This window comes from Oenanthe melanoleuca, chromosome 6 (assembly GCF_029582105.1).
Source record: "Oenanthe melanoleuca isolate GR-GAL-2019-014 chromosome 6, OMel1.0, whole genome shotgun sequence".
Lineage (NCBI taxonomy): Eukaryota > Metazoa > Chordata > Aves > Passeriformes > Muscicapidae > Oenanthe > Oenanthe melanoleuca.
In genome coordinates, this window is record NC_079340.1 from 2,432,453 (window position 1) to 2,457,883 (window position 25,431).

The 25,431-nt window shown below is 45.6% G+C and overlaps 1 protein-coding gene across 2 annotated transcripts in view; it reads right to left on the reverse strand.

Moving 5' to 3' along the window:
• LOC130255150 (renalase-like) overlaps positions 1-25,431 on the reverse strand; it is a 49,292-nt gene that overhangs the window by 1,417 nt on the left and 22,444 nt on the right. For both annotated transcript variants that reach the window (XM_056495547.1, XM_056495548.1), the window contains 2 exons: positions 7,996-8,169; positions 1,732-1,907 (listed from right to left, as the gene is read on the reverse strand). In XM_056495547.1, coding sequence (XP_056351522.1) covers positions 1,732-1,907; positions 7,996-8,169 — 350 coding nt within the window. The remainder of the gene's footprint in view (positions 1-1,731; positions 1,908-7,995; positions 8,170-25,431) is intronic.

Genomic DNA, 25,431 nt, shown 5'->3' on the forward strand with positions numbered 1-25,431 from the left:
TGCAGAAAGACTTGGCAGAAAAAGGCTTTTCTGAGTGTCCTTTCTTCTTGGCTGCCCAGTGTTTATTTGATGCTAGCTGTACCAAACAGCTCCTACCCCTCCTGGTATTTGGTCAAAGGTTGGACTTGATGATCTTGGAGGTGTTTTCCAGCCTCAGTAATTCCATAAAAAGGGGCTCTGCCAAAGGCACGGGGTGGGTTGGGAAGCTGCTGGCTCTGAATGCTAATGGTGCCCTCACCATAATTAGAGCAAGGGGATCCAGAACTGCAGCTGTGCTGCTAAGCAGTGTCAGTAGAATTTTGGAAGTCCTAATCCCTCATCTGCCATGGATAATTGTAATGTCTGCATTTTAATCCCAGGATTGTGTTTGGCCATGTGAAGGATGTTACAGGCGGATTTAATTAACAAGTAGGATAAATCCCATCTAAAAGAGTCAGGGGAAAGATGCACCCATCTTATCAGTGGCCTCTGTGGCAACAGCTTATTATAATTGAAAGTAAAGAGAGCTTTAGGAGAAAGAGGGAGCTCTGCCCCAGATATTTCATTTAGGCAGTGATTGTTTTATAGGGTGGCATTAGAGATCTCTTTATTGAGATAATGGGTCTGACCTACAGGGACTTATTTGCAACCTAAGGCATATTGACATTCATCCACCAAATTACAGACTGGTGATAATTCCTCCTGTGGCACCAGCAGCTGCTGCAGTCAGAGCCCTGGCTGGCAGCAGCAACAGAAGCAGGAGCTGGATGGGGTTTGGGAGCCCCTTCCAGAGCTGGATCCAACTCCCTCCATCCCACCCACTGCTCTTCCCAGCAATTCTCAGCAGGTAAGGCAGGAGAAAAGATCAGATGTCACAACCAGGGAACCTTAACAGTGACACCTGTTTGTCCCAAAAATCCCCCTGAACTGATCAAGAGGAACTTAGAGAACACAGCACAATTTTGGTATGTTTTATACAAATATTAATACCCGTGCTAGGGTTGCTTTTGCAATCCACCAATACTTTACTTGCAGAAAAATAATTAGACCAGGTTCCCAAACTGGATGCAGATCAAGGGGTAAGAGCAGACTCCACAACAGTGATCCACAGCAACTTCAAAAAAGGAAAAATTTTTAGAGGACTGCTTTAAAAGTAAATATTTTGCATCAACCTCCACGTTCAAACTCACCAATGTAATTTAACTTGAGAGGCTTTGGGTAAACATGGGAGATGCACTCCAATACTTTAGGAAATGACCAACAATTTCCTCAGATTTTTAAAAGAAGATTGCAAAATATACACATTTTGCTATTATTACCCTTAGGTAGTTTACTTTAAAATACTTTTCACATAACATTTTGTTAAATTGAGTTGGGCCAAATCAAATCATAACAATTAGTAGGTCTGTACTTCTGCTCTTCTGTGCAGGGTGGGAATTTTGCTAATAATACCACATACTTTTGGATGCAGAGAGACACATTGAGTCATGATTTTTAAGCACCAGTGAAAATCCCACTGTACTATGTGGGATTTATTTCCTTCCTGTACACTACCCCTACCCCTACTTACCAGGAGAGCTGCATAACTCACAATGTTTAAAAAATGGCTAAAAATGACCTGGCTTTTGCTGGCCAGCCCTGGATGCTGCTCATGGTTGTAGATACTGAGCAACCAACCCCTTTCCTGTTGAACCCTGAGGATGGAAAATGCAGCCCCAGCAGGTCCTCCCAGCTGACTGGTCCCACCAGTACCTGGGAGTATCTCCATCTCTGGCACTTGATGCTGCTTGGCTCAGGCAGGGAGGGCAGGATGCTCTGCAGGTGGCTGAGGATGATCTGCTGCACCTCTGCAGGGTCTGAGTCCAGGTGCTGGCTCCCAAAGGTCACAGTCGTGTGCACCACCACCGAGGGCCCCACCTCAGGGGACTCTGGAAGGAAGAAAGAAAAAGGAGAGATGATTTTGAAGGATTGCTCATTCACACCTGCCTTCCACACATGCTGGCAATTGTGCCTCTGGCCTAGCAGTCAGTAAGAACAAAAATATCTGTGGTACCACTCTGTTCCTCCAGATGGGAAAAAAGCACGAGGAATAACAACACGAGTTGATCACAACAAGAACACAAGTCAAGGAGAACAATCTCTGCAACAACCTGACTTTAGACACTTCCAGGGATCCAGGGGCAGCCACAGCTTCTCTGGGTAACTTGTGTGAGGACCTCACCAGCCTCATTGTAAAAAAATTGAGGTTTTAATCTCATCTACATCAACCCTCCATTTAAAACTTAAATTCCTTTAATAATTTCCTATTTAAAACCATCACCCCTTTGTCCTACCACAAAAGTTTGTTCTCATCTTTTGAAATCATAGCTCAAGATCCCAGCAGACTTGGAAGGGGCCAGGCTTTGTTACATTTGGGGCTGGTTGCAGGTTCTCTGCAGCAGGTGACTCCTGTCCCTGCTGGCATGTTGCCTTGTCACCTTACAGACATGGCCTAACAACCAGCAGCCAGAGAATTTGCTGGGATTAGGGGATTTTTGGGCTCAGGGACTTCCCTGTGCCAAGGCAGGATGAGGATCCAACAGATCCTTGTGTGAGTCATTCCTGCTCTGATGAGCAGGATGGAGCAAGGACACAATGTGGGTTATTTCAGCTGAGCTGGTTGTTCAGTTAAGTGATTCCCTCTCACTCCCTTCCCTCCTCTGGAAGCAAAAAGGCTCTCCTGGTTAGACCTTTGCTTGAATTAGTACATCCTTAGAAGAAGAGTTTAATTTCAGCAAACAAGAGTTTTCTCACTGAGGAATCCACAAAGAAAGAGGCAGCTGAACACTCTCTGACCATTCTGGCTCTTAGGCACCAAGCTTGATAAACTCCTTATCTCTGCTCTGCCAGTGAAGAAACCTCCAGCTCCTGAAGCCAGAGATCCCCTCTGGGAAGATGACACACTCCAGCTTTCCAAAGGCAGCCAAAATGTTTTTCTCTGGTGAGTCTCCTGGTCTGATCCTGGTCTGATCACTTCAGAGGAGCAGCAGTACCAAATCTGCAAGTGTGAAAGCCACAGCTCTAAATTCCTGTGAAAAGAACCCCTGTCTGAGTCTCTTTGTTGGGTGGGCCAGCTCAGCCAACCCTTGCTCTTGAAAACTGAGAAAACATGGCAAAAAGGGCAGGAAGATGTTTCACAGGACACATCTCTGTGGGCATCAGCTTTCCCAGCTGTCTGGAAAAGCATCAGAAGACCAAGAAGACCAAACCCCTTGCTGTGTGAGCAGAGCACCCCTGGGAGCAGGCCCTGAGTGATGGAAAACAGAATCTTGCCCCAGAACCTGGGAATGAGGGGAAAGGTTTCTGGATTGAGAGCAGAAGGCTTCTGCAGCTTCTGAACGTTTTGGGACTGTCTCAACACTCATCATCAATTCCCAGCTGGAGGAATCACACTGGCTGGGTAGGAAAAGGGAAGGAGAGACTGCTGACAGTGAGAATTCACACAGGGTTAAGCCTGTTGGATAATGAGACAGAGAAATTACAATAAAATAAAACATATGAAATTAGGATGACAACAATGAAACAAGATGTATGTTCTTGGAGAAAGCTCACCAAAATATTCTTCCTGGCAAAATGCAAAATCTGCTCTTCTGTGGTGAATCTATGCCAAGGTCAGGGTTCAGAGTCCCTAAACTGAAAAATAATTTTGGAGATGAGATGTGATCCCAGGGCCTGAAGTTTCTTTAGAAGAGAGAACACCACCAGAGCATGAAAGCCATGGGATCCATTTGGGAAATGGTCAGCATGGTGCCTATCATGTCCTGGGAGTGTGACAGCAACTGAGGAAAAGCAGGAATTGGCAGGTTAAATGGATTACAAGGTGCCAGGATGGGGACAGAACACTGTTCTTGGGACTATATTAATGGGGCACCCTAAAAAGGACCCACCTGCTCTTCAGCTGCCAGAGGAGACTTGGCAAAGACAGGGAGGAGCAGCTACAGCTCCAGCTATCCCCAAGAAAGCAAAAGACAAGCAGATTTGCCCAAACAACAATATTCTAGGAGAGAAAATCACATCTGAGGGCTATTGTGGAGCACATCTGTGGCTCACAGACCCTGCAGAGCCCATAAACCCACTGACCCTCAGGAGAGGGAGATCTACTCCCAAAAAGGCACAAAAGTAAGCAGCCACAACCTGCAGTTCAATTTGCAAGCTCCACCAGATGCATCCACAAAACATCCACAGAGAGGATGGAAGACTTTTACTGGTTCAGCTGTGCTAGCATGAAAACTTGCTGGGCAGCAAATGCAGACAGAGCCTGAAGAATTTCCTGTCTTCACCAATGGGGCTTGCTTAGATTAATTTCCCAGTTCATTCATTAGTGTGTTCAGTAAATCCTCACCAGAACATTGTCTGCCTCAGAGTCACAGAATTTTGGGAGGGAGAGAGGGAGGAACCTCTGGGGGTCTCTAGCCCAACCTCCTGTTCAAAAGTGAGGCAAGCTTCAAAGACAGATCATTTTCTGCCATTGATGGAGAGTTCAGGGATCATCCAAGGGTTACAACCAGCAGAAAACTGTCCATGGATGTGACAGGCACACATCTCCCATTGTAGGGGAACAGCATTATTTTTCTCACGTTGCTGCCCAAAACCTGGAGCCATAGCAGATCCCAATAAAAACCAAGATGAGGTTGTTTCCTGACCCTCAGGAATTGGTAAGCTTTTTGGGGAGATGTGTTTTGCTATCTGATCCCCACCCTGGTCCTGAGTAGCAGGAGGGGAAGGGAAAGGGCTTTTGACACACAAAAAAACCCTGGAAGGAGGAAATGCTAGTGGCTCAGCATGGAGGGCAGCAGAGAAGCTGGACACCTCTGGACAGGCTGGAACTGCATCCCTGCTCCCTGGGAGGCATCACAAAAGAAAAGTCAATGTGCAAGCCTCATAAACCCCACCTAAAAGTTTAAAAAAGAGCAGTGATCAACTTTACTACATGTAGAAAGCAGGAGAGATGGAGGGTCACTTCCAAAATGCCACGCTGCTGTTTGGGAGGAGGGCCAGCCAGCTTCCCCAGAAATTCCCATGGTTCCTAAGGTCCCATATCCTCCCTGGAATAAAATCTACTGTCTGACAAGGCACATTTGGGAGGAGCCATGGAAAGAACGACTTTTTTATATTCAGAAACCCAGCATTTCATTAGCCTTACCAACAGTTTCTGATTATTTTTCTAAAAGGCAGGCAGGGCTGGCAGAGGATTACAACACAACTGGCTGAGTAACGAGGCAAAAACTTAAATAGTTCTTTAACTCTTCCATCTTCCTAAAAATTCTTATTTCAGGAAAGAAAAGAATCTCTATAAGAGGATACTCAGGAATTATACAATGCTAAAAGCCTGGAAGGCAGATCTTCCCTTTAAATTACATAACCCTGCAATCCTGGAGCAAAAGAAAGGAACCACTTCCCCTTTTATGTGTCATCTATCTTTAGTCCTCCTGGAATGCAGAGAGAGGCAAAGACTGCAGTATTCCAGAAATAATTTATGCTGGAGAATTCCCAGTGTCCCCCTGAGCTGGTATAAATATGGATGGGGTGTTTGAGGCAGCCAATCCCACCAAGTGTTTAATATTCATGCACGGCACACGGGGAATTCGGCACACGCTGCTCGTGGGCTCTTCCTTACGTAACATCACCTCTGCAGGCAGGGAGGGGATCCTACCCACAGCAGCTCAGCTGATGGAAAAAGCCTTCCTCCCCCTGGAGGCTCCTGGCTGCACCAGGAGCTGGTGGCATCAGAGAAATTGCTCTACCAAACCCACCCCACTGTGTGGTTACAGCGGTTTGTGTTCAGCTGGTTCAACGTGAAACGCCCACCAGCTGGATGTGTCTGCTTCACTGAGCCAGGGCAGGGACTGCCACATCTCACACAAGTGACAAGGACACTCTGGGCTTCCACAGCCAGGTCTGGTGCCTTCTGCACTGCCTGCTCTAGGGAGGTGTTATGCATGAGTTCCTCAGCAGAAAGCAGAAAAGTGAGGGTGAGATAAGCCTCCATTAACTGTGGTGAAGAAACAACTGGAGAAAGTGATGTTTTTTTGGGAATGATGACTGCCTTGGAAGATCTCAGCTGCCTCACCCAGCAATTCTGCTTTCTCTGAATGTTTTTGGTTGCCACCATCCTCTTCTTCAGATGAGCCCAAATAATCAAAGCTGAAGAGCAACTGATGAGTGGAGTGGAGTTAAAAGGGACAGTGAGGTGCTCCTGTGCCTGCCACTGAAATGTTCAGGAAGAAAAATGCAGATGCAAAATACTTGCATATGTGTTAAAACAAGCATAAAGGAACTTTCTATTTTGGTTGAAGGACTTCACATGTAAATAGATTTCACACTCAGCCTCCCTTGCCTGTGCTGTCTAAAGTCTGTCTCCTAGGAAGAGACACACACACACAATTTGCTCCTCTTGGAAAAATTTGCTCATATAAACAGAACTCTCCCCCAATTTAAGGGAAATTTCAGTGAGAAAGGTATGTGTCAACACTGATGTTCTGGTGCTTTCTACATATTTGTTAACAATATGCCCCAAATAATATGCTTTGTACTTGGTTCAACTGCATCTGGAGACAGCAAAGCTGTTTGATAATTCCCTCATAGTTCCATATTTGTTGTTCTTGGTGCTGGGGCTTTGAGACCACATGTGCAGAGAGGTGGGGAAAGTATGGCTGAATTCCTCCTTGACACTGGTAAGGATAATATCAGCAGGTCCTGTTAACCATCAGGTGTTTTTTGTTGAACACAACAATGGCAACAGAATCACAGATGCAAGAAAACCTCCAGCTGAACACTGTCAGTAACAAGGGGACAATGCCAGAGGAAAAAAAGATCAATCTGTATTTGGCTTTCCTGGCTCTCTTCCTTTACATATTCACCCCAAGTCCCTGCTGGAGAAAGCACATCAGGGTGGATACATCCTTATTTTGGCCAGTCCAGGCATTCTTCTCTTTTGTGTTTTCACTCTCTTCAGGTTCAGGCTAAATTCTTAGGGAAAACAACAAATTTGCAGAGGGATGGAGAATCTCTCCTACAAGGAAAAGCTGAGTGAGCTGGGATTGTTCTGCCTGGAGAAGGGAAGGTTCTGGAGAGGACCTCAGAGCCCCTTCCAGTGCCTAAAGGGGCTCCAGGAGAGCTGGAGAGGGACTGGGGACAAGGGATGGAAGGACAGGACACAGAGAATGGCTTCCCACTGCCAGAGGGCAGAGTTGGATGGGATTTTGGGAAGGAATTGCTCCCTGCCAGGGTGGGCAGGCCCTGGCACAGGGTGCCCAGAGCAGCTGTGGCTGCCCCTGGATCCCTGGCAGTGTCCAAGGCCAGGCTGGACAGGTGGAAGGTGTCTCTGCCCATGGCATTTTTGGGTCTTTAAGGTCCCTTGCAAGCTAAATCATCCTGAATTCTGTGACTTTAATTGTGTTTTTTTCCTTGAGCTGTTCTATGCCACCACACCCCTGGAACGTGAAACACATTTCATAAATAAAACACACACTTCCTCAGCTGCCATCCTCCAGGAAGAGAGGAGAAGGGTCTGTCTTGGGGGATATTCTCCAAGCCATTTCAGGGACTGTCCCTGATCACAAAAGCTCTGAGCAGCTCCAATTACACAACTCATTCCAACTTCCAAGCCCTGTGGACAGAGCAGGAGTTGTAGGGTAAGGGGTGATGGGAGACAAAGTGAGTGCATGAATCAGTGTTTAAACAAAGGAACCCCAGCTCTTTCTTGGAATAGCAACATTTTGATGTCTCCAATCCCCTGCCAATGGTCTCATAAAGGCAGTAACATAAACCATGTGCTGGGGGTTGATTTTCTGAGCGCTGTCCCGCTCTCACTGTGCGCTTTGTTCCGGGCCAAACGTGCCATTAAACGCCCATCCACCGGAGCTCGGAGTTAAACACCCGCCCCGTTCAGGGCAGCAACACTCAATTAAACAGCATTTCTCATGGTCTACACCCTCCATTGTGGCGGTGTTTAAGGGGAATAATGGGAGCACTGACCTATATTGCGCTTCTTGTTATCGACGGAGATGAAGCGCACGCAGGGATTATCGGAGATGTAGCGAGCAGCCCAGGGGACAGCAATCCCTGCCCCAGCCTCGTAGAACAGTCCCAGGGCATAGCGGGATGAGTAGCTCACTGATTCCAGTTGCTGCTTTTGACTTCCATTAATTACTGTGAAAAGGAAAAAAAAAAAAAAAAAAAAAGGAAAATCAGACAATCCCTCTCCTCTCAGAACATTAAATATGGGAATGCTGCGGTTAAGCTGATTATTCCTTCCTGAAAATGACCAGACTGCTAAAACTAAGAATTTAATATTAAGCCTAGTGCTTTGTAGTATTTTTTTTTTTTTTTTTATAATGGTGCATTATGTAGAGTGTATCCTTCACACACCACCCTCCCCCAGCTGCTGGGGATTCATCTCCCAATTCTCCCTTAGCTGCCTCTGACTCAAAATTTCGATGACTTCGGTGACTTTTTGCTTCAAATCTTTTCTCAAAGGGTGAATAAACAGCAATAAAATGTTTGGGTTGCCTCGAGGACATCAAGTAAATGGCTGGACAAGCACAGAAATGACTTCACATATCAACAAAATGAACTCAGAGCCTCCTGGACCTCTGGGGAAAAGAGCCCTGTGTGACTTCGGTGCTGCAATTCAAATGAATGAAAAAAACAAGGTTTGTAGTGAAGTTCACCTCCTTCAGCTGAAGGTATTTTAAAGCAGTTTAGAAAATTTCAGAGCAAGTATCAATTCTAATTCCTCCCTATGATTAACTCTTCTATCTTCTAATTACAGTAAAATCTGCTTTTTTTTTTTTTTTCTGCAATTCCCTAATCTTCATAAAAAGCTGCACAAAGCAGCATTAGCCCCACCATGTGCATTCAAATACTATTTAATTTCATGCCACAGAGAAATCCATCAGCTTGGCTAATTGTGGAGTTCAGTTCCATGTCTCTCTTCCTGTGACTGAATGGATGTCCAAGGCTTCTGTGAGCTGGAGCAGCACAGGCAAAGACAACAGAGGATCCCAAGGATCCTCAAATCCCATCAGAAACCAACCTTGAAATATCCCCAAGGAAAAAAAAAACTGAAAAAACTTGGGGAGTTTTTTCATATTTTCCCCAAAATACACTGGGGAACAGAGAAATGGGGAGAGCAGAAAGCAACACTGACCAAGCCACAAAACCTGGGGAGAGGAAAGGAGGAGAAAGTCAGCAGTAGGTGGTGGTGGGGATGCCAGATGGAGGAAGCAGGACTTTGGAGAGGCTCCCTTTGCATCTCCAGTTCTCCCTCCAAGAAGGAGCTGAGGGGTCCAGCTGCCTCTCACATCTTTCCAACAAGGATCTGCTCCAAGGTCACTCTGCTTCCTTCCTGCCTGGGTCCCAGGGCTCCTGGGTGCCTGGGGCTCCATCCCAGCTTCCATCCCAGTTTTCTGGGCTGCTCAAAGGCTGACACAGGCTGGCAGGACTGCCCCAGCCTCCTACATCCTCCCCCTCTTCCACAGCTTCCCTGCAGCCCCCAGGACTGGGGGATTGCTGGTGTGGCTGGGAAGGGAAGGCAGGGGATGAAGCAGGGCTGGAGGGCTGGATGCCAGCAGGAGAGGACCTCTCACATCCCTCCCTGCTGGAAATGTTCCCTGGCCTAAGTTCCTGCTAAAGCCCTGAGCTTAATGTGGTGCCAGCATCCAGGAACCATCCTGGGGCTCTTTTCCAAGTGGGAACAGCAGCCTGAGCCATTTCCCTGGGGCTTGTCCCAGCTCCTCAGCAAGGAGCTGTGCCCAGCAGGGCTCCCAGATCTCCATCACCACCAGGCCCCTTCTCCCAGCCACCACAAACAATCACAAATTCTTGCTGTGCTGCAAAAAAATATGAAAGTCCCATAAAAGAGCAAACTAATACAAAGTTGTAACATCCCATCTAAAACATTACTCTTTGTTCAGGTTACTCTGGCTACTCCTTTTCCCTTGGGGAAAGCTAAAGAAAAAAAGTGACTTTTCCAAGCCTTGAGGCTGAGGACAGCCTGTTGGGGTACCCAGCTCCTGCAGATTTTGGGGACAGTGACAGGCTGCTCACCTGGGAGATGTGAACCCCAGACACACTGGGGAGAACAATTCATAATCACACAATCACAAAATCATACAATCACAGAATCCCTGAGGCTGGAAAATCCCTCCCAGCCCATGGAGCCCAAGCTGTGCCCAGTGCCCACCTTGTCCCCAGCCCAGAGCCCTGAGTGCCACCTCCAGCCCTTCCTTGGACACCTCCAGGGATGGGCACTCCAAAGCTCCCTGGGCAGCCCCTGCCAAGGCCTGAGCCCCCATTTCTGTGAAAAAAGGTTCCTCCAGACTCAGCCCTGCCCTGTCCCAGGCTAAACCAGAGCTGGGAAGAATCTGCAGGCTCAGGGCAGCTGCACCAGGTCACTGGGGCATCCCTGGGGATGGGGATCCCCCAGCACTCAGCATCCCAGGGCTGCTCCCCTGGGGCTGGCTGGGGTTTTCTGTGCCCCAGCTGCACCTCTTTCTGACCACACCATAAACCAGAACTGACTAAAACCCATCATCCCCAACAATCAGCTTTACACCCCAAAATTTGAAAGTGAGTTAACTCAATTACTGTTATGTATTTGCTAACTGATTTCCTTCACTACTGCTTAGGTTCTTTAAAAAAAAAAAAAAAAAAAAAAGTCTGTGGTTCACTGGGTTCTAAGCAGCTGCACATTTACCAAATCGAGGAAGTTTTTATACTTGAGAGGACAGGCAAGAAAGTGACGTCAAATTCGAAATCCAACAACAAAAAAAGCTGAGCTACATGCAAAAACAAAGCTAAGAGTTGTAAGATTGAGGTTTTCCCCCTGCTCCAGCCATTATGCATTTCAGCAGGGCCAAGAAGTTGATCTAAGGACATGGAGGGAACCTTCATTTTGAATTTCCATACTTTTATTGGTTCAAATGAAAACCAGACTGTTGTTTTAACGCTGGGTATGAAACCACAAAATAACGATTAATTTTCCCCTTCCAACAAAAATGGTTAAAATGATTTTAATAACATTTTGGAAAAAAAAAAAAAGCAGCAAAACAAAACAAAACAACCCTAGCTTTCAGAACACAAAATTGCCCAGCATACAGCCACAGTGATATTTTGAAAGCAATGCATGAAGACATGAAAATCTTGTATTTTCCACTGCAAGATTCAGCTACAGCTGCACTGTGAGTGCCACTGAAGTGAGTGTCCTCTGGAGATTTCATCACATCAAAGCAAGGGGCATGTATACTTTATTTGCTGTTTCTGCAGACACTGACAGCAGAGTGGATTACTTATCTGTAACACTCAATAAATACAGCCAGGGCCTTTTATCTGCTGTTCCAGGGCTTTAATGTCACCTCTGTGCCTCACTCGTGCTGTGGGAAGGAGAGGACCCAGAGATGCCATTAGGGCCAGCAGGGCAGGGGAGAGCCAAGGCTGGAGCTGGCAGGCTGGGAGCATGGGCACCTTGCCATCCAGGCATCCAGGAGGGAACCCACAGAGCCAGGGAGGCAAAAATAAACCCAGCTGCTCCAGCAGCCAGGAACTGACTGGGTTGATCAAGGTTTAATCCTGAACTTTTACTCTGCTTCCAGAAAGTGCAGGAGGAGATTGCAACATTGTGAAATCACAGACTGGTTTGGGTTGGAAGGGACCTTAAAAATTCTCTCTTCCCACCCCTGCCATGGGCAGGGACACCTTCCACTGTCCCAGGCTGCTCCCAGCCCCATCCAGCCTGGCCTTGGACACTGCCAGGGATCCAGGGGCAGCCACAGCTGCTCTGGGCACCCTGTGCCAGGGCCTGCCCACCCTCCCAGGGAACAATTATCCCAAAATCCCATCTAACCCTGTCCCTGTCACTTTGCAGAGAGGCACTGCAGGAGTGCACCCCTGGATCCCTCACCACCAGCCTGTGGCACTTGCCAGAGGCTCCAGGGCTGGGCTCCCAGCTGCACTTTTGGGCAAGTAGAGATAGGCAAGAGCCACCATGGGTCAGTGCAGGACAGGCTGCTGGGGGCAGGGAGAAACCACATCAGGACTGCAGGGAAAACCAGATGCTGTGATGTGAGATGTATTTAAAACACCACTTGTTTTGGAAAGTTTCACTATTGCTAATCCAGTACTGCTAAAAGCTTGTGGAGACTCATCTCCCCATGAAGTCACCACGTGATGTCAGAGCTCAGCTGGAATGCCTGGGTCCTGCTCCTGCATGACCCTAAGGGTGTGTGGGCAAACCTGGGCAAGGAAATCAAGATCCTGGTTTGAAGGACTTCCAGGAATGAGAGGGAAAACCCTCACTTGGTTTCACCAGCCAGTCTTGCCGAGTGGCAGAGGGGATTTTGCATCCTGACAATCAGCAGCTCCAAAAAAAGGTAAAAAGCCTCCAGAACTACCTTCTGCTTTAGTGCACAGCAGCTACTGCCTAGTATGTTCAAAATCACTTATTAAGGTATTGCCAAGGTGACTGTAAACCTAGAGCTAAACAGACATGACCAGCCCCCAAAGCAGCAAGGAGAAAAAAACCCTTTGGCAGCACTTTGAAGGAATGAAAGTGCTATTAAAATTGCAAAATTGAGGGTGCTGGACTTTTCACTTCAGGAGAAGATTGCTCTTTTTTGTCTTAACTGTGAATTTCTTAATTCTAATAATTCTGTTTTGATGGGAATAGGATTAGAGTCTGGCTTGAATTTTGTGACTTTGCCACTGCCCAGCCACCCTGCAGCTTCCAGAACCTGAAACTCTCCACCTTCTTCATGTTTTCTCATACTTCATTTCAGTGACCACCTTCCTCTCTCACAGCTATGCCCTCAATAACCCCACTCTATGCCCCAAAAGGGTTTCTTTAGACTGCTTTGCTTAAGATTTTACTTGCAGCAAATCCACACTGAGCATCACTCAGCTGGTGACAGGGCATCTGTAAGTGCCCAGTGACCACCACTGCTCTAAAAGCTGAAAAGGAAACTGTGGTTCAACGGCTACAGAGATATTTTCAGCTCAGGTATCAAGTTAAGGGATCTCAAGAGATTAACCAAGCTGAGTGGGCAGCTCAGATAATATCTGCAGGGACAGTTTATTGTCACAGCTGCCACAGCTCTGCTCAGGTTGGCACATTATCACGACCTTCACACAACAAAGCCTCCCTGGATGGCCACCCCTCCTTCCCACTGCTCTCCAGAGTCAGGAGCTGCTGTGTGGGGACAAAGGGCAGGCCTGGCAGGTCAGCCCCTGGGCAGTGACCATGCCACTGGCCTGCTGCCACAGCCTGTTCCTGCTGCTGCTCTGCGTGGGAGGGAGCAGGGGTTATGAGAAAGGCTTCAGCTCCAAGCCCAGCTTCCTTACCAAACAGCTCAGAAGCTTGGTTTGTTGTTTTGTTGTTTGTTTTTTTTCTTTAAAGACAGGCTGTGTCTGCACTGAAATGGTCACTAATAACACAGTTATTGTCGTGGTGTTCTTCCCACTGCTGGAAAAATCCTGCTTGGCCCCTGTGTGTGTGTGCAACAATAAGGACCTAAACAACCACTTCAAACCACAGCACACTTGGCACAAAGCTTCATTATCTAAAGCCTGTGGCACATAAAGGAAAGGCACATTTAGAAATGTGGATGGTGAAGTGGAGAAGAGATGCTGGGGGAGGAGAAGGCAGCACAAATAAGTTTTCTATGAAGTTTCTGATCTTGTCCATCAGTTGCTCTTGATGAGATTATTAGGAATTCACAGAATCACAGCAGAGTTGGGTTGAGGGACCTCTGGAGATCTCCCAGTCCAAGCCCAGCCAAGACAGGTGACACAGGAGCACTTCCAGGTGGGCTTGGGATGAATCCAGAGAAGGAGACTCCACACCCTGCCTGGGCAGCTGCTCCTGTGCTCTGCCACCCCCATGGAAAGAAGCTCTGCCTCGTGCTGAGGTGGAACTTCCTGTGTTTAAGTTTATGGTCACTGCTCCTTGCCCTCAGAATTTCACTCAGTATTAAACTAGAACTTGCATTCTCACAAGAAACATTCCCATTGATCTCCTGCACAACCACACAAGTTCAAGCCAGCAGAGAAATGGAACTGCACCTTTTCTGGAACAGAGGGCTGAGAGCCACCCATTCCTGCCTCCTGGAGGAAGAGCAGAAAAGAGGAGGGATGAGGAACCAGGGGAGATGCTCCACTGCATCTTTGCCAAACACTTCAACACTCAACTCACACTTTAAAAAAACAACTCTGATCCAAAGCAATAATATTTTTGTTACTTCTAACAGGCAATTCAACTTTTAAATCTGGCAAACCAGTGTGCTCAAATCTAGGTGGGTTTGATGCACATGCTGACAGTAAATTCACATTCCCTTGCATTCGCATTAATGAAATAAATAACTTTTCAGCCTGGTTATTTGGAGGACTGAGCTGTAAGGGCAGAGGCTGACTCTCAACCCAAAATCTGGCCTGCAAAGCCCACACACCACAGCATGGAAATGCAGCTCCCTGTGGGTTATTGCATCCATGGTTTTGATCCAAAATTAATGACAGTTGAAAATATGAACCTCTGCTAAGCCTCCACCCTGGGAAGAACAGGATATGACATTTATAAGCAAGCAAACCTAAAGGAGAAGACAATAACTGAGTGTTCTTCACCATCCAAAGCCTTCCTGTGGTTACAGCACAACCTGCCTGGGGAAAGGAAGCCAGTCCTGGCATGGTTCAAAATGCCCACATTTCAGCTGGGAAACTTCAAACTTCTCCCAGTTTTGTTTGGCTGTGGAGCCACCAGCACAGAGCAACTCCTTCCAGCAAGGAACTAAGACTCCCAGAATTTTGCAGGAGATTTTGGGCATACCTGGCAATTAGATTCACTTAGAAAGAACCCTGAAGAATCAGTCAATGAAGTCCAAGTAAATAAAAATAAAATGCATGTGTGCACTCCAGTTCCTGCCTTGTAAGCATTTAGAGGGAGATGGAGATTACACATATGGCAGGCCATGGTATCACTCTGGTTAGCAGGACTGCAAATCCAGTTTCCATACTAAACCACATTTTCAGTTTGTTATTAAACCACATTTTAGTGTGTTATTCTCACAGAGCCCACTAGTTCCTGTGTCTGGCACTGATGTTGACAGAAACTGAAGATATCCTTGAGAAAATCTGATTTATTCTGGGATCTTTACATAGATTTAAGACTTTACCTTTGAGCTAAGAGACTTGGAGAAGTTTGGTTACAAAAAAAAAATACAGCTCATTGTCACATTTCCCCTGGATTAATTTGCAAATTAATTTGCAGAAGTTACTCTGTAACTTGATGTAGGAAGGAAGCTCTTCTAAGTCCTCTGTAATGACACAGCACAGCAGGAAGATGAAACTGGATTAATTTGCAAATTAAGCTTCCTTCCTACATCAAGTTACAAAGTACTACACACAGTTCTGGTACTCTCTGGTGCCAAAATGTAAAAGCTCATTACTTACATAATCACCATCATAAAACATTTAGCAAATAACTTACTCACCTACTGTACACAGCATTGAGCTGAATAATAAAGCCAGGAGGATTTATTTTCTTTAAATATTACACCAGTTGCTGAAATAGCATTAAAAGCTTTTTTCAAGGCAATGAAGCAAGAGGTTGGATTATTGCTCTGTGCTGTGACTGGGGCAGAAGGTACACAGAAATAAACTGAATTAGAATTTGGTTTCTGGGCTGCAGCTCCTTGTGGAAGACCCTCATAGCCTGTAGGGCTGGGACACAGCAATTGGGATTCTCCACATGTAAAAACAGACTCCTGGAAACACTTCCCTGTTCCCCAGCTCACATCAAGCCCTGTAAAGCAACACCAGGCAGTGCAATGCAGGTTCACAATATCAGACACCAAAGCTATTTCCATTTAAATAACAACTGGAAGAAAATGCTTTCAGGCATTAATTATTGAGGAAGGATTCAGCTGGCCTCTGGAAATTTCCACTTAAGACAAGATATTAACATATTTTCTTCTCTTTTAAAGTGCATCTGGTTCATTAGCAGGACGATGCAGAAGGAAGGAATACAGGGCAGAGCAGTGCAGACAAAAAGTCAAAGAAATTGCATTCAACTTTGGAAAGAACCCCCCTGGGGTGACTTTTAGGGGATTTTTTTCCCTCCATTCAGGCCAGACTAATTTCAGTATTACCTCTACTTGGACCAGGGGATGCACAAACAGGAGGAACCTGAACAAGAGCCACCTCCTCTCCTTCCACACTGACCTGCACCAGTGGTTTTCTCCTGTTAAAACTGAATTGTGATGTTTTTCCTCCTGGTGTTGTAGGAATTATCAATCACACTCCTCCCTAAACAGCAGAATGAAGTGGAGGACACAGCCAAGGAGGGGTTTGCTGCCATCCCCTCCTCCCTGACAGCCCAGTATGGCTCCCATATGGTTTTACTGGTAAGGAAAAGCTGTGTTAAATACTGAAGGATCTGCCTGCTGCTTTGCTTAGTTAAGAAAAATGGTTGCTGGGGAACTAAATGACCTTACACATCTGTAGGGAATTTCTGGATGTCCATTCTACTGCTAATTCTCAGAGTTAAGCTTTGTTTTCTCAATTCATCAAAACCAGCCTCCTTTTTTTGATATTATTAATGACTGTGAGTTTCTATCTGTCACACAATTTAGCTTAAATGCTTCCAGGCTGCTTCTCTTCTTTCCAGGGGTTTGGCCTGAAGTTGCCTCTGTATTTTACCATCCTCACATGGGTCCTTTACCAGCCCTGCTCATTTCCACTCTCTCCTGACCAGAGAGAGACCAGTGTATGCTGATGGGCATTTTGTAATTCCTTGAAGTTGGACACCTGATTTCTCTAAGAGATGCAAGCCATGGTGGTACAAACAAAAATAAAATTTAGAATGGTTTTCTTTTATTAAATCTGCAAAGAATGACTCCCTTATGGAGATGATTCCTTACAGGAAATACTTTATCAGCTACCCAATCTATCCTGCTTCCACCACAGGAAAGCATGGACCAGTATGAAGGAAAAAAAAAAAAAAAAAAAGTAAATCCCAGAGATAAAAGGGGTTTGAAGGCAGTCTTAGTAGAAAAGGCTGAGAGAATTGGGATTGTTCAGACTGGAGAAGCTTCAGAAGGAACTGGGAAGGAATTGTTCCCTGGGAGGGTGGGCAGGTCCTGGCACAGGTGCCCAGAGAAGCTGTGGCTGCCCCTGGATCCCTGGAATTGTCCCTGCCCATGGCAAGGTGGCACTGGATGAGTTTTAAGGTCCCTCCCAACTCCTCAATGTTCTGTGATTCTATGACAATCCTGAAGCCCCCCAGGAGAGCAGAGCTGCAGCAAGAATCTGGTTTTCCCCCTATGATAAAGTTCTGTAAAACTGAACTTCTGAGCTAAAAACTCACAAAATATCAAATCCTGCTGCTCATGTCACCACCTGCTGTGGAATGTGGCCCTTTACTAAAAGGCAAAAGGATCAGGATGACAAAGACACCAGTGAGAAAGGGAGGAAAGGCCACAGAGACATGCTAGTGGTGCAAGGAAATTCATGACAAATCACACACAAATATTTGCAAAAAAAAAAAAAAAACAAAAAACAAAAAACAAAGAACTAAATTATATTTGAAGGAAGTCTGTGATTTTCTACTGTTGGGAGAAATCTCATCATGAGCTGAAACACTGAATCCATTTAAATGTAATTTAAACTCCCAAGGAGGTTTCCAAAGGCATACAAATTATTCCAGAGGGTGAGTTCTCATCCTGCTAAGAGATCTGTGCTTGGTTTGCCAATACCTGTAGCACAAGCAGGAGGAGGTGCAGGAGGTTTAAAGGGAAGAAAGCAGGGGTAAGGCAGAGAGGTGCTCACAGAGGTGACACAAGGCACAGACACCCATTTCCCTCCTCATCACCAGAGAAAACAAATATTTGCTTAATACAATCCACCACAACTGTGCCTGTGCAAACACAAAACTGGCATTAGAAGCTTTCTGATTATCACCTTTTGCTTAATCATGTTCAGCATCTCCCTGTGTCAGCCCTCAATTCCCCACAAACACTTTTTGAAAGCAGCCAATAAATGTGCCTGTCTGCCCCACCAGTACTTCAGGGGGTTGTGGGGAAGGAAATAAAGCCATAAAGTTTATTCTTTCAAGAGGAAAATACAACTTTTCTGAAAAGTTGTTATGAAACCTAGTACCTAATGAGAAAGTTTATTTTTAGAAGGTTTCTGCACTGTAATAATTAGTTCAGGAGAATCTGGGACATGCAGTTTCAGGAATCCTCATCCTGAGATAAAGCTACATAACACTGGAGCATCACAGGGATCTTCAAAACCACATCACAAACATCTCCAGAGCCAAATTTGGATGGAATTTAAAGTTTAACGTTCATAATATTGTGTACAGGATGATAATACAAAAATCAAATCCCTTCACTTTCATCTGAGAATTATCTAAGCAGTCTTATAAAGCAAATCCTCTTGCTGGGGAAGAAGCAGCTATTGGACAATGGAAAATGCCAGGACTTCACAAATGCCAGCCTGGACAGACATTTCCTGCAGGAAGAAATTCTCATCCATCAGATATTTTACGATTTACATGACTCTCATCTTCTCTAAAAATGGCCCTGACAAACCATTTCTTTTTTTAAACCCACACCAAGTTCTGCTGGGTTTAATCTGAACCACCAGAACTGTGAAAAACACAACAAAACTCCTCACAGAAATAAAGAGAGCCAGGATATAAAATTACACATGCCACACTGACACTATCCATAGACAGAGCACATGTGAGATTTGGGGCTTTTTTGTTTTATTCTGAGTGTTTTTTAATCAAGTAAGTTGTGGCTATATTTCTTTCTAGGTTTTATTTTGCTTTTTTTTTTTTTTTTCCTTAATTTGTTCCCTGCAGTTGAATTAGTTCTAGACTTTCTGGGCCTTTCCACCCAGAAGTTCTAATAAAGCAAAGGCTGAAAAGCTGAAACAAACAGTTTTATCCTTTCACTATTTTTAGAAACCCATTTGAATTCTTATGTGCATATTTCAGTAACTGAAAGGGCAAGGGAGAGGGGAAAACATAATTTCTGATGTGTTCCAGCACTGGAAATGGAAGAATCTGAAGTGGATACAAAGGGATAGGCAGGAGAGAAAGGAAGAAACTGGGAGTGGGTAAAGGAGCAGGGAAATAAGCAAAAGAGCAGATGAGAACCAAGGCAGTGTGTACAGAGGGAAAACTAACATTAAATACAAGGCAGTAAGACAGGAGGAAAAGAGAAAATACAGAAGAGGTAACAGATTTATTAAAAAACAAAAAAAGAAGTTTAGGGAAAACCAGTTTTCAAAAATCAAGTGGAAGATGAACCAAGAGAAACCTGAACTAAAGGAGGAAAAGACAGGACTGAGGTTTTCAGAGAGAGGCAGTCCAGAAGGAAGGCTCACAACTAGATTACCAGACACTTCTGTGCATTCCCATGCCAGATGTGCTGTCTCCCTAAACTTAGAAGAAACAATGGGATGAATCCTTTATTTTCAATTACGTGGTTTAAGAATTAAAGTTGCCTTGGCCAGTGCTAAATGTCTGAAAGTCTCTTCAAAGATTTCCACTGCAACTGCTGAAAAGAATCACCCAGAGAGCTGCTGCTCTCCTCCCAGATATGCTCAGTGTGTTTTATGTGCTCTTCTGAGCTGCAGAAGAGCAGATCTCTCTACCAAAAGCAGCATAAAAAGTTGTTTTATTCTGTAACTGAGTGCTCAGCACCAAGCTCAGATTTCATTCCACCTTTTCAGAAAAAGCTGAGACAATGCACAACTCAACCTGAAAAATGATTCAGGCCCAGCAGGAGATGAGAGATGCTAAAACACACTAAAAATACAACAAAATGCAGGAATTTTCAAGGCCAGCTCGGACAGGAGCAACCAGGTCTCACGGAAGATGATTTTTAATGTTCCTTCCAACCCAAACCATTCTGTGATTCCCTGATCCTGTGAAATGGGTGAGGAGCTGCCAGTGGGTATTTTTAGTGAGTTCCTGCAGAGACTGGTAAGAAGTTCAAAACTGTACAAACAATTTGATTGCTGAAAAGTCAATGGCAATGGAAACTTGCTAATGGCACAAAGTCTGCCTGAGTGGGCAGCCCTGCACAATCTGTACCTTCCATGCAAGAAAGCAGGGAGAAGCAGAGCTTAAATTTCTGTACAATGCTCATCCTGAAATGACAAATTCTGACCTTGAAAAGGAGCTGGGGGAAAAAGGTGTCTGGGAGATGGGGTAATTGAGGAGGCTCAGCACTCCTCTAGACAGAGAACTCTCGTCTCTAAGAGGATCAGCCAGCCCCAGAAAAACACTTCAAGAGGCAACAACTGGGAAGAAAAGTTTTCAAAAGCAGGTGGTTAACCAGCAGGTGTTCCACCTTTGATGGTTTCTGCAAACCCTGAATGAATTTCTGTGCTGAAGTGCCAGAGGGGAACCCACGTGTGCTTTACTGTCACCTGAGAGCCTCAAACAATTAACATGACTATTGTCACCAAGCTCAGCACAGAATGTGAAAGAAGGGATGGCCTGTGACAGGTCAGGGAAAAGACACTGACTGAAACACCTTTCAAACTTTAAACAGTTTGTGAGATCCATGCAAAGTCTCTCCTGTCATATCAGCAGCCTAGAGGGGCTCCAAGAGAGCTGGAAAAGGATTTTTCCCATGGGTGTGGAGGGACAGGACAAGAGGGAATGGCCTTAAGTGAAGAAGGGGAGGTTCAAAGTAGATATTAGCTTTAGATTAGATATTAGGAAGTAGTTCTTTACTCTGCAGGCATGGGGGAAACACCCTCTCTCCTTCCCCCTCCTGCAGCAGCCTGGATGTGAGCCAAGATCCAAACACAACTTCCCCAGTTACAGGCAGACCAGTGACAACCCCTGTCAGCAACTCTGGCTCTTCTGCTGCAAAGTCTGGAAGAGGAAACACAGAAATCCATCACTGATGTACACACAGACAAAAACCACGGCCCTGATGGCCAGGATGGGAGCCAGGCACAGAGAGCTGGAGGCAGGACAGCCTGTGCAGGAGGCACTGGGAGCACTGGGAGCACTGGGAGCACTGCCATCTGCTGCAAGAGATCTGAATGTCAGTGCTGGGACACAGCAGAAGTGATCCTCCCCTTTCCCTGTGTGCAGCCACAGCACATTGGGATGTGGGGCAGTGCTGGACTGGGCAGAGCTGGGTCCAAGGGCTGGGCTCAGCAATCTCAGAGGGCTTTTCCAGTCTCAGTGATTCTGGGATGCTTTTGGGACATCAGCAGCACGTGAGCCTGGAGTGAGAACATGCTGGAGAGTCCAGAGGAGGCTCCAGGATGGTCAGAGGATGGAGCAGCTCTGCTGGGAGGAAAGGCTGGGAGAGCTGGGATTGTTCAGCCTGGAAAGGAGAAGCTCTGGGGTGACCAAATTGTGGCCTTCCAGGGCCTGAAGGAGCTACAGGAAACAGAGAGAGAGACTATGGACAAGGGATGGAGGGACAGGACACAGGGAATGGATTCCCACTGCCAGAGGGCAGGGATGGATGGGATATTGGGAAGGAATTGTTCCTGGGAGGGTGGGCAGGCCCTGGCACAGGGTGCCCAGAGCAGCTGTGGCTGCCCCTGGATCCCTGGCAGTGCCCAAGGCCAGGCTGGATGGGGCTTGGAGCAGCCTGGGACAGTGGAAGGTGTCCCTGCCCATGGCAGGGGGTGGCACTGGATGAGCTTTAAGGTCCCTTCCAACCCAAACCATTCCAGGATCATCAGCTTCTCCAGCTCCCAGGTCAGGCTTTCAAACTAAGCATGCTTGCCTTCTGATTTTTTAATTTCCTTCAACTTCTCTCACTAGCATAGAAAATGTAATATTTTATTTTCCAGACATGGTCAGAGCAGCTCAGAATTTAAGGTGACTCTTTAACTCTGGATTAAAAAAACCCAAACAAAACAAACCAAAACCAAATCCCCCAGACGCTGCAGAATAAAACTGATACCACTGTAACCACATGAAAAATACTATCATGATAGCTGTAAAAATAGTATTTCTAGTTTTGAATAGTTGCATGATATAATCAAAGCTCTCTGACAAAAACTGCCAGAGGAAAAAAACAACTCTTGCAGCCCCACTCTCAATCACTAGGATTGGAAACTACTTATTTTTGACAAATCCCTTCATTCTGTGGAACTTGGGCTTGTCACAAAGGCAACAGAAACCCATTAAATGAGTGGTCCAGGCTTCCAGGGTATTAGGTCTCTTCCCTGGATCAAGTTGTGTATGTCTAAATATAATCCAGAATAAGCAGCTAAATGTTATCACATTCACAGTAAGTAACAGCAGAGCTTTTCAACTTAAACAGCTGACCCAAAATAGGAAACTGCTTCTGGAGGAATAAAAACACCAGGAAAACCTTGCTGTGCTTCAGAGCACTCTGCTGAAATCCTACTGGCACATGTCCTGGTCCTACAGGAATCTCTGAACAGCCAGTCACTGAAGGGAAAATCAATTACAGCCCAGCCCCTTCTGCAGGGGTTTTCTCACCTGACTAACCAGAAGCCAGAAAAAACCCAGACCAACCAAAAAAAAAAAAAAAAAGAACTAACAACACCACAAAACAAGGAAAACCTGTCCAGTTATCTGGCAAAAAATTGTTTCCAAATATCTTGTCCTGGTCTGCTCTGTTAGCTCATCCATAATGCACTTCCCTCATTAAAAGATGTTATTCTGATTTCAGCCTTTGGCTGAAAAGAGAGCACAGCAGGACAAGTGTATCCTAAACATGTGGAGAAGTTGCAGTTTTGTTTGGCATTAACACACTGTCCCTTCCTACACTTGTTCTGATTTACAGGAAGGTTCTTAACAGGCAGGAATTCTCTCTCCTGCTGCTTGAAATCCATCAGGCACTAAAGCCCCAGCCCTAAGTGAGGCTTTTTACTTTTCATCACACAGACAGTAAGATACATCAGTATTCAAATTACAGCACATTACAGAATGACCATAATGGATATTTCATGGTTAAAATTACCCTAAGCAGTGCAGTCAACATCAGCCACTTCAACCAGGCAGTGTTTATAGGACTGCAAACCCTTATTTTTATAAATAAAGATTTCATCTATACCATCAAAGAAAGGTTTCTTTGCAGCCATACTTTTTTTTAAAAAAACAGCTTTTTAAGTCCAGAAAACACTTAAAGAATGAACCTTTCCTAGTCCAAGTCCCAGCCTGCAGCAGATTTTACAGTTGAGCAATAAACCCTTTTAAAATATGGCTTATTATGGAAATACTGTCAGAGCCTTAATTAAAGTAGGCACCACAACAGTGGGGCTGCTTACACAACAAAGGGGCTCTGCAGAGCACACCAGGCACCCTCTGACCTGGGCATGGAGGCTTTTCCTCCCATCCCACCCTTCCCAGTGGCTCCCTGGGAACTGGGGATCACTGGAACATCCCACTGGAACAGCACCTGGTGTCCCCAGCAGAGCTGTGGAATCTCCAATGTGCACAACACCACAGAAGTTAAAAAGGGATCTTTAAGCCAAGCTTTAAGGTCTGAGATTTAATTCAGCTTTGGCTCAAATCTGGGGTGTAGATCACAAAGAATTAAGATGCCACACCAGCAATATTTCATAACCTTCATAAAAAAAGCCTGGCCTCACCAAAGTCAATTTTGCCCACAGCTTCAGAACCCAAAGTAAATCAGAGAATCACCTGCTCATTAAGGGAAAAAAAAAAAAGAATCTTTTAGAAAAATTATGTTTTATAAGAATTTGTTACAGGCTGGTAAAATGGGCCAAGACTGAGAGAGTCTGGTAAGTGTAAAAACCACCTCAGTGGTGGAATCTGTGTGTAAAACACATGGAGGGCACCTATGGCAGGCAGGAGCATTCCCAGAACACAGAGCCTCCCATCCTTCTGCAGCCTCCACTCCAGCATGTGCACCATGTGTCCAGGTTTAATCCCACAGCTCCTCACCCCGAGGCAGACAGGATTCTTTCCCAGTCTATTATGCTAATTGCAAAAGAACTTGCCTGTCCCTGGGGAAACTGTGGGAAGATCCTGCAGGGATTCCAGCCACATCCTCAGTGTCACTGCAAGCTGCAGGGGAGGAGGGAGCAAAGGGGGCTTTGCCTCCAGGTTGAGGAATGCTGGCTGTGAGGAAAAGGGGAAGGATTTCTTTGTGGTTTTATTTCCAAGGAACAACACAGGCACAGCCTCCCCTTAATTTCTGCACATGACCCCATTACCAACTTCTTTCTGTAATTTCAACTTCTTACTCAGTCCTCCCCCACCAAAAAACCATCAGGAAAGTGCAGGACAGCAGGTATAACACAAGAGGAGAAAAGCAGACATTTAAAGTACATCTTCATAGGATTTAAATCCAGTTTAAATCCATTGCAGGAGCCCTGGTCAGGACACATGAAGAGTTCTGGAAACCATGCCTGCAAATGAAAAACTCTGTCCAGCCCATGCAGAGAAGGCCAAGGAACAACTTAATCCCACAGGGATTGCATAAGTCTGGGAAGCAAACATTTCATAGAGGACTTTTCACTCTGGCCAATGCAAGCCCAGCCTGGCCAGCTCAACCCAGGCTTCTTTCAGGGCAGGATTTAAAGGGAGAGATAAATCTATCAAAGGCAAGGAATGGAAGACCTCTTGTCCTTCCCAAAAGCTGAAAAAAATCACAAGGCAGAGCAATCCCCAGTAAAACACACCAAGCATCCTTTGGCTCATCCATCACTGGAAGTGTTTATGCCAAGACTGGATGTTTCTTTCTAGATTGGCCCCAATTAAAACAGTCTCATGGCCTCCAGGGGACTGTTTTATCTGGTCAGAGTGGTCCCTCTGGGCTTTCTAATCTGCAATCTAATTTCCAATCATGGAACAGCACTGCTATGTGCTCTCCTTGGTTCCATCCTTGGAAGTGTCATGTGGTGCAGGATGTGGTAAATAAAAGCACATAGCACTTATTTTTAAAGCTGGCTGGGCTGAGATAGGGAGGAAGGACTATTTGTGGGTGGTTTAAATGAATGTACTATATTTAATTCATGGCATTCATCAGATGACACAGCAAGAGGCACAGTACAAGGATCAAACAATTAAGATTTACTGAGAAAATGCAGTAATTCTACTTGTTTGGAATGGCCAGCTCCTCAGCCAGCCACGAGATTTTCATTTTTCCATTCACCAGTTTCCCCCCAAAGCCTGGCAGTGAAATACATATTTATTCACATTGGGTTTGGTGACATCATATTTAAGAACATACCAGATCTCCTCATCCCACTGACAAATCCTGGTGTGTAAAATGGGAACAGAACTGAAAAAATCATCTTGTCTGAGCATGGGCTCTCAGCACTGAACTGGTCCCAGCTTGCTTCCCAACACTTTGAATTCTTTGTGGATTTGCCAGAGTGGAGGTGGCCAAGTGGCTTTTCACCCTCACTGTCAGGCCACTCAAAAAGTTTGATTAG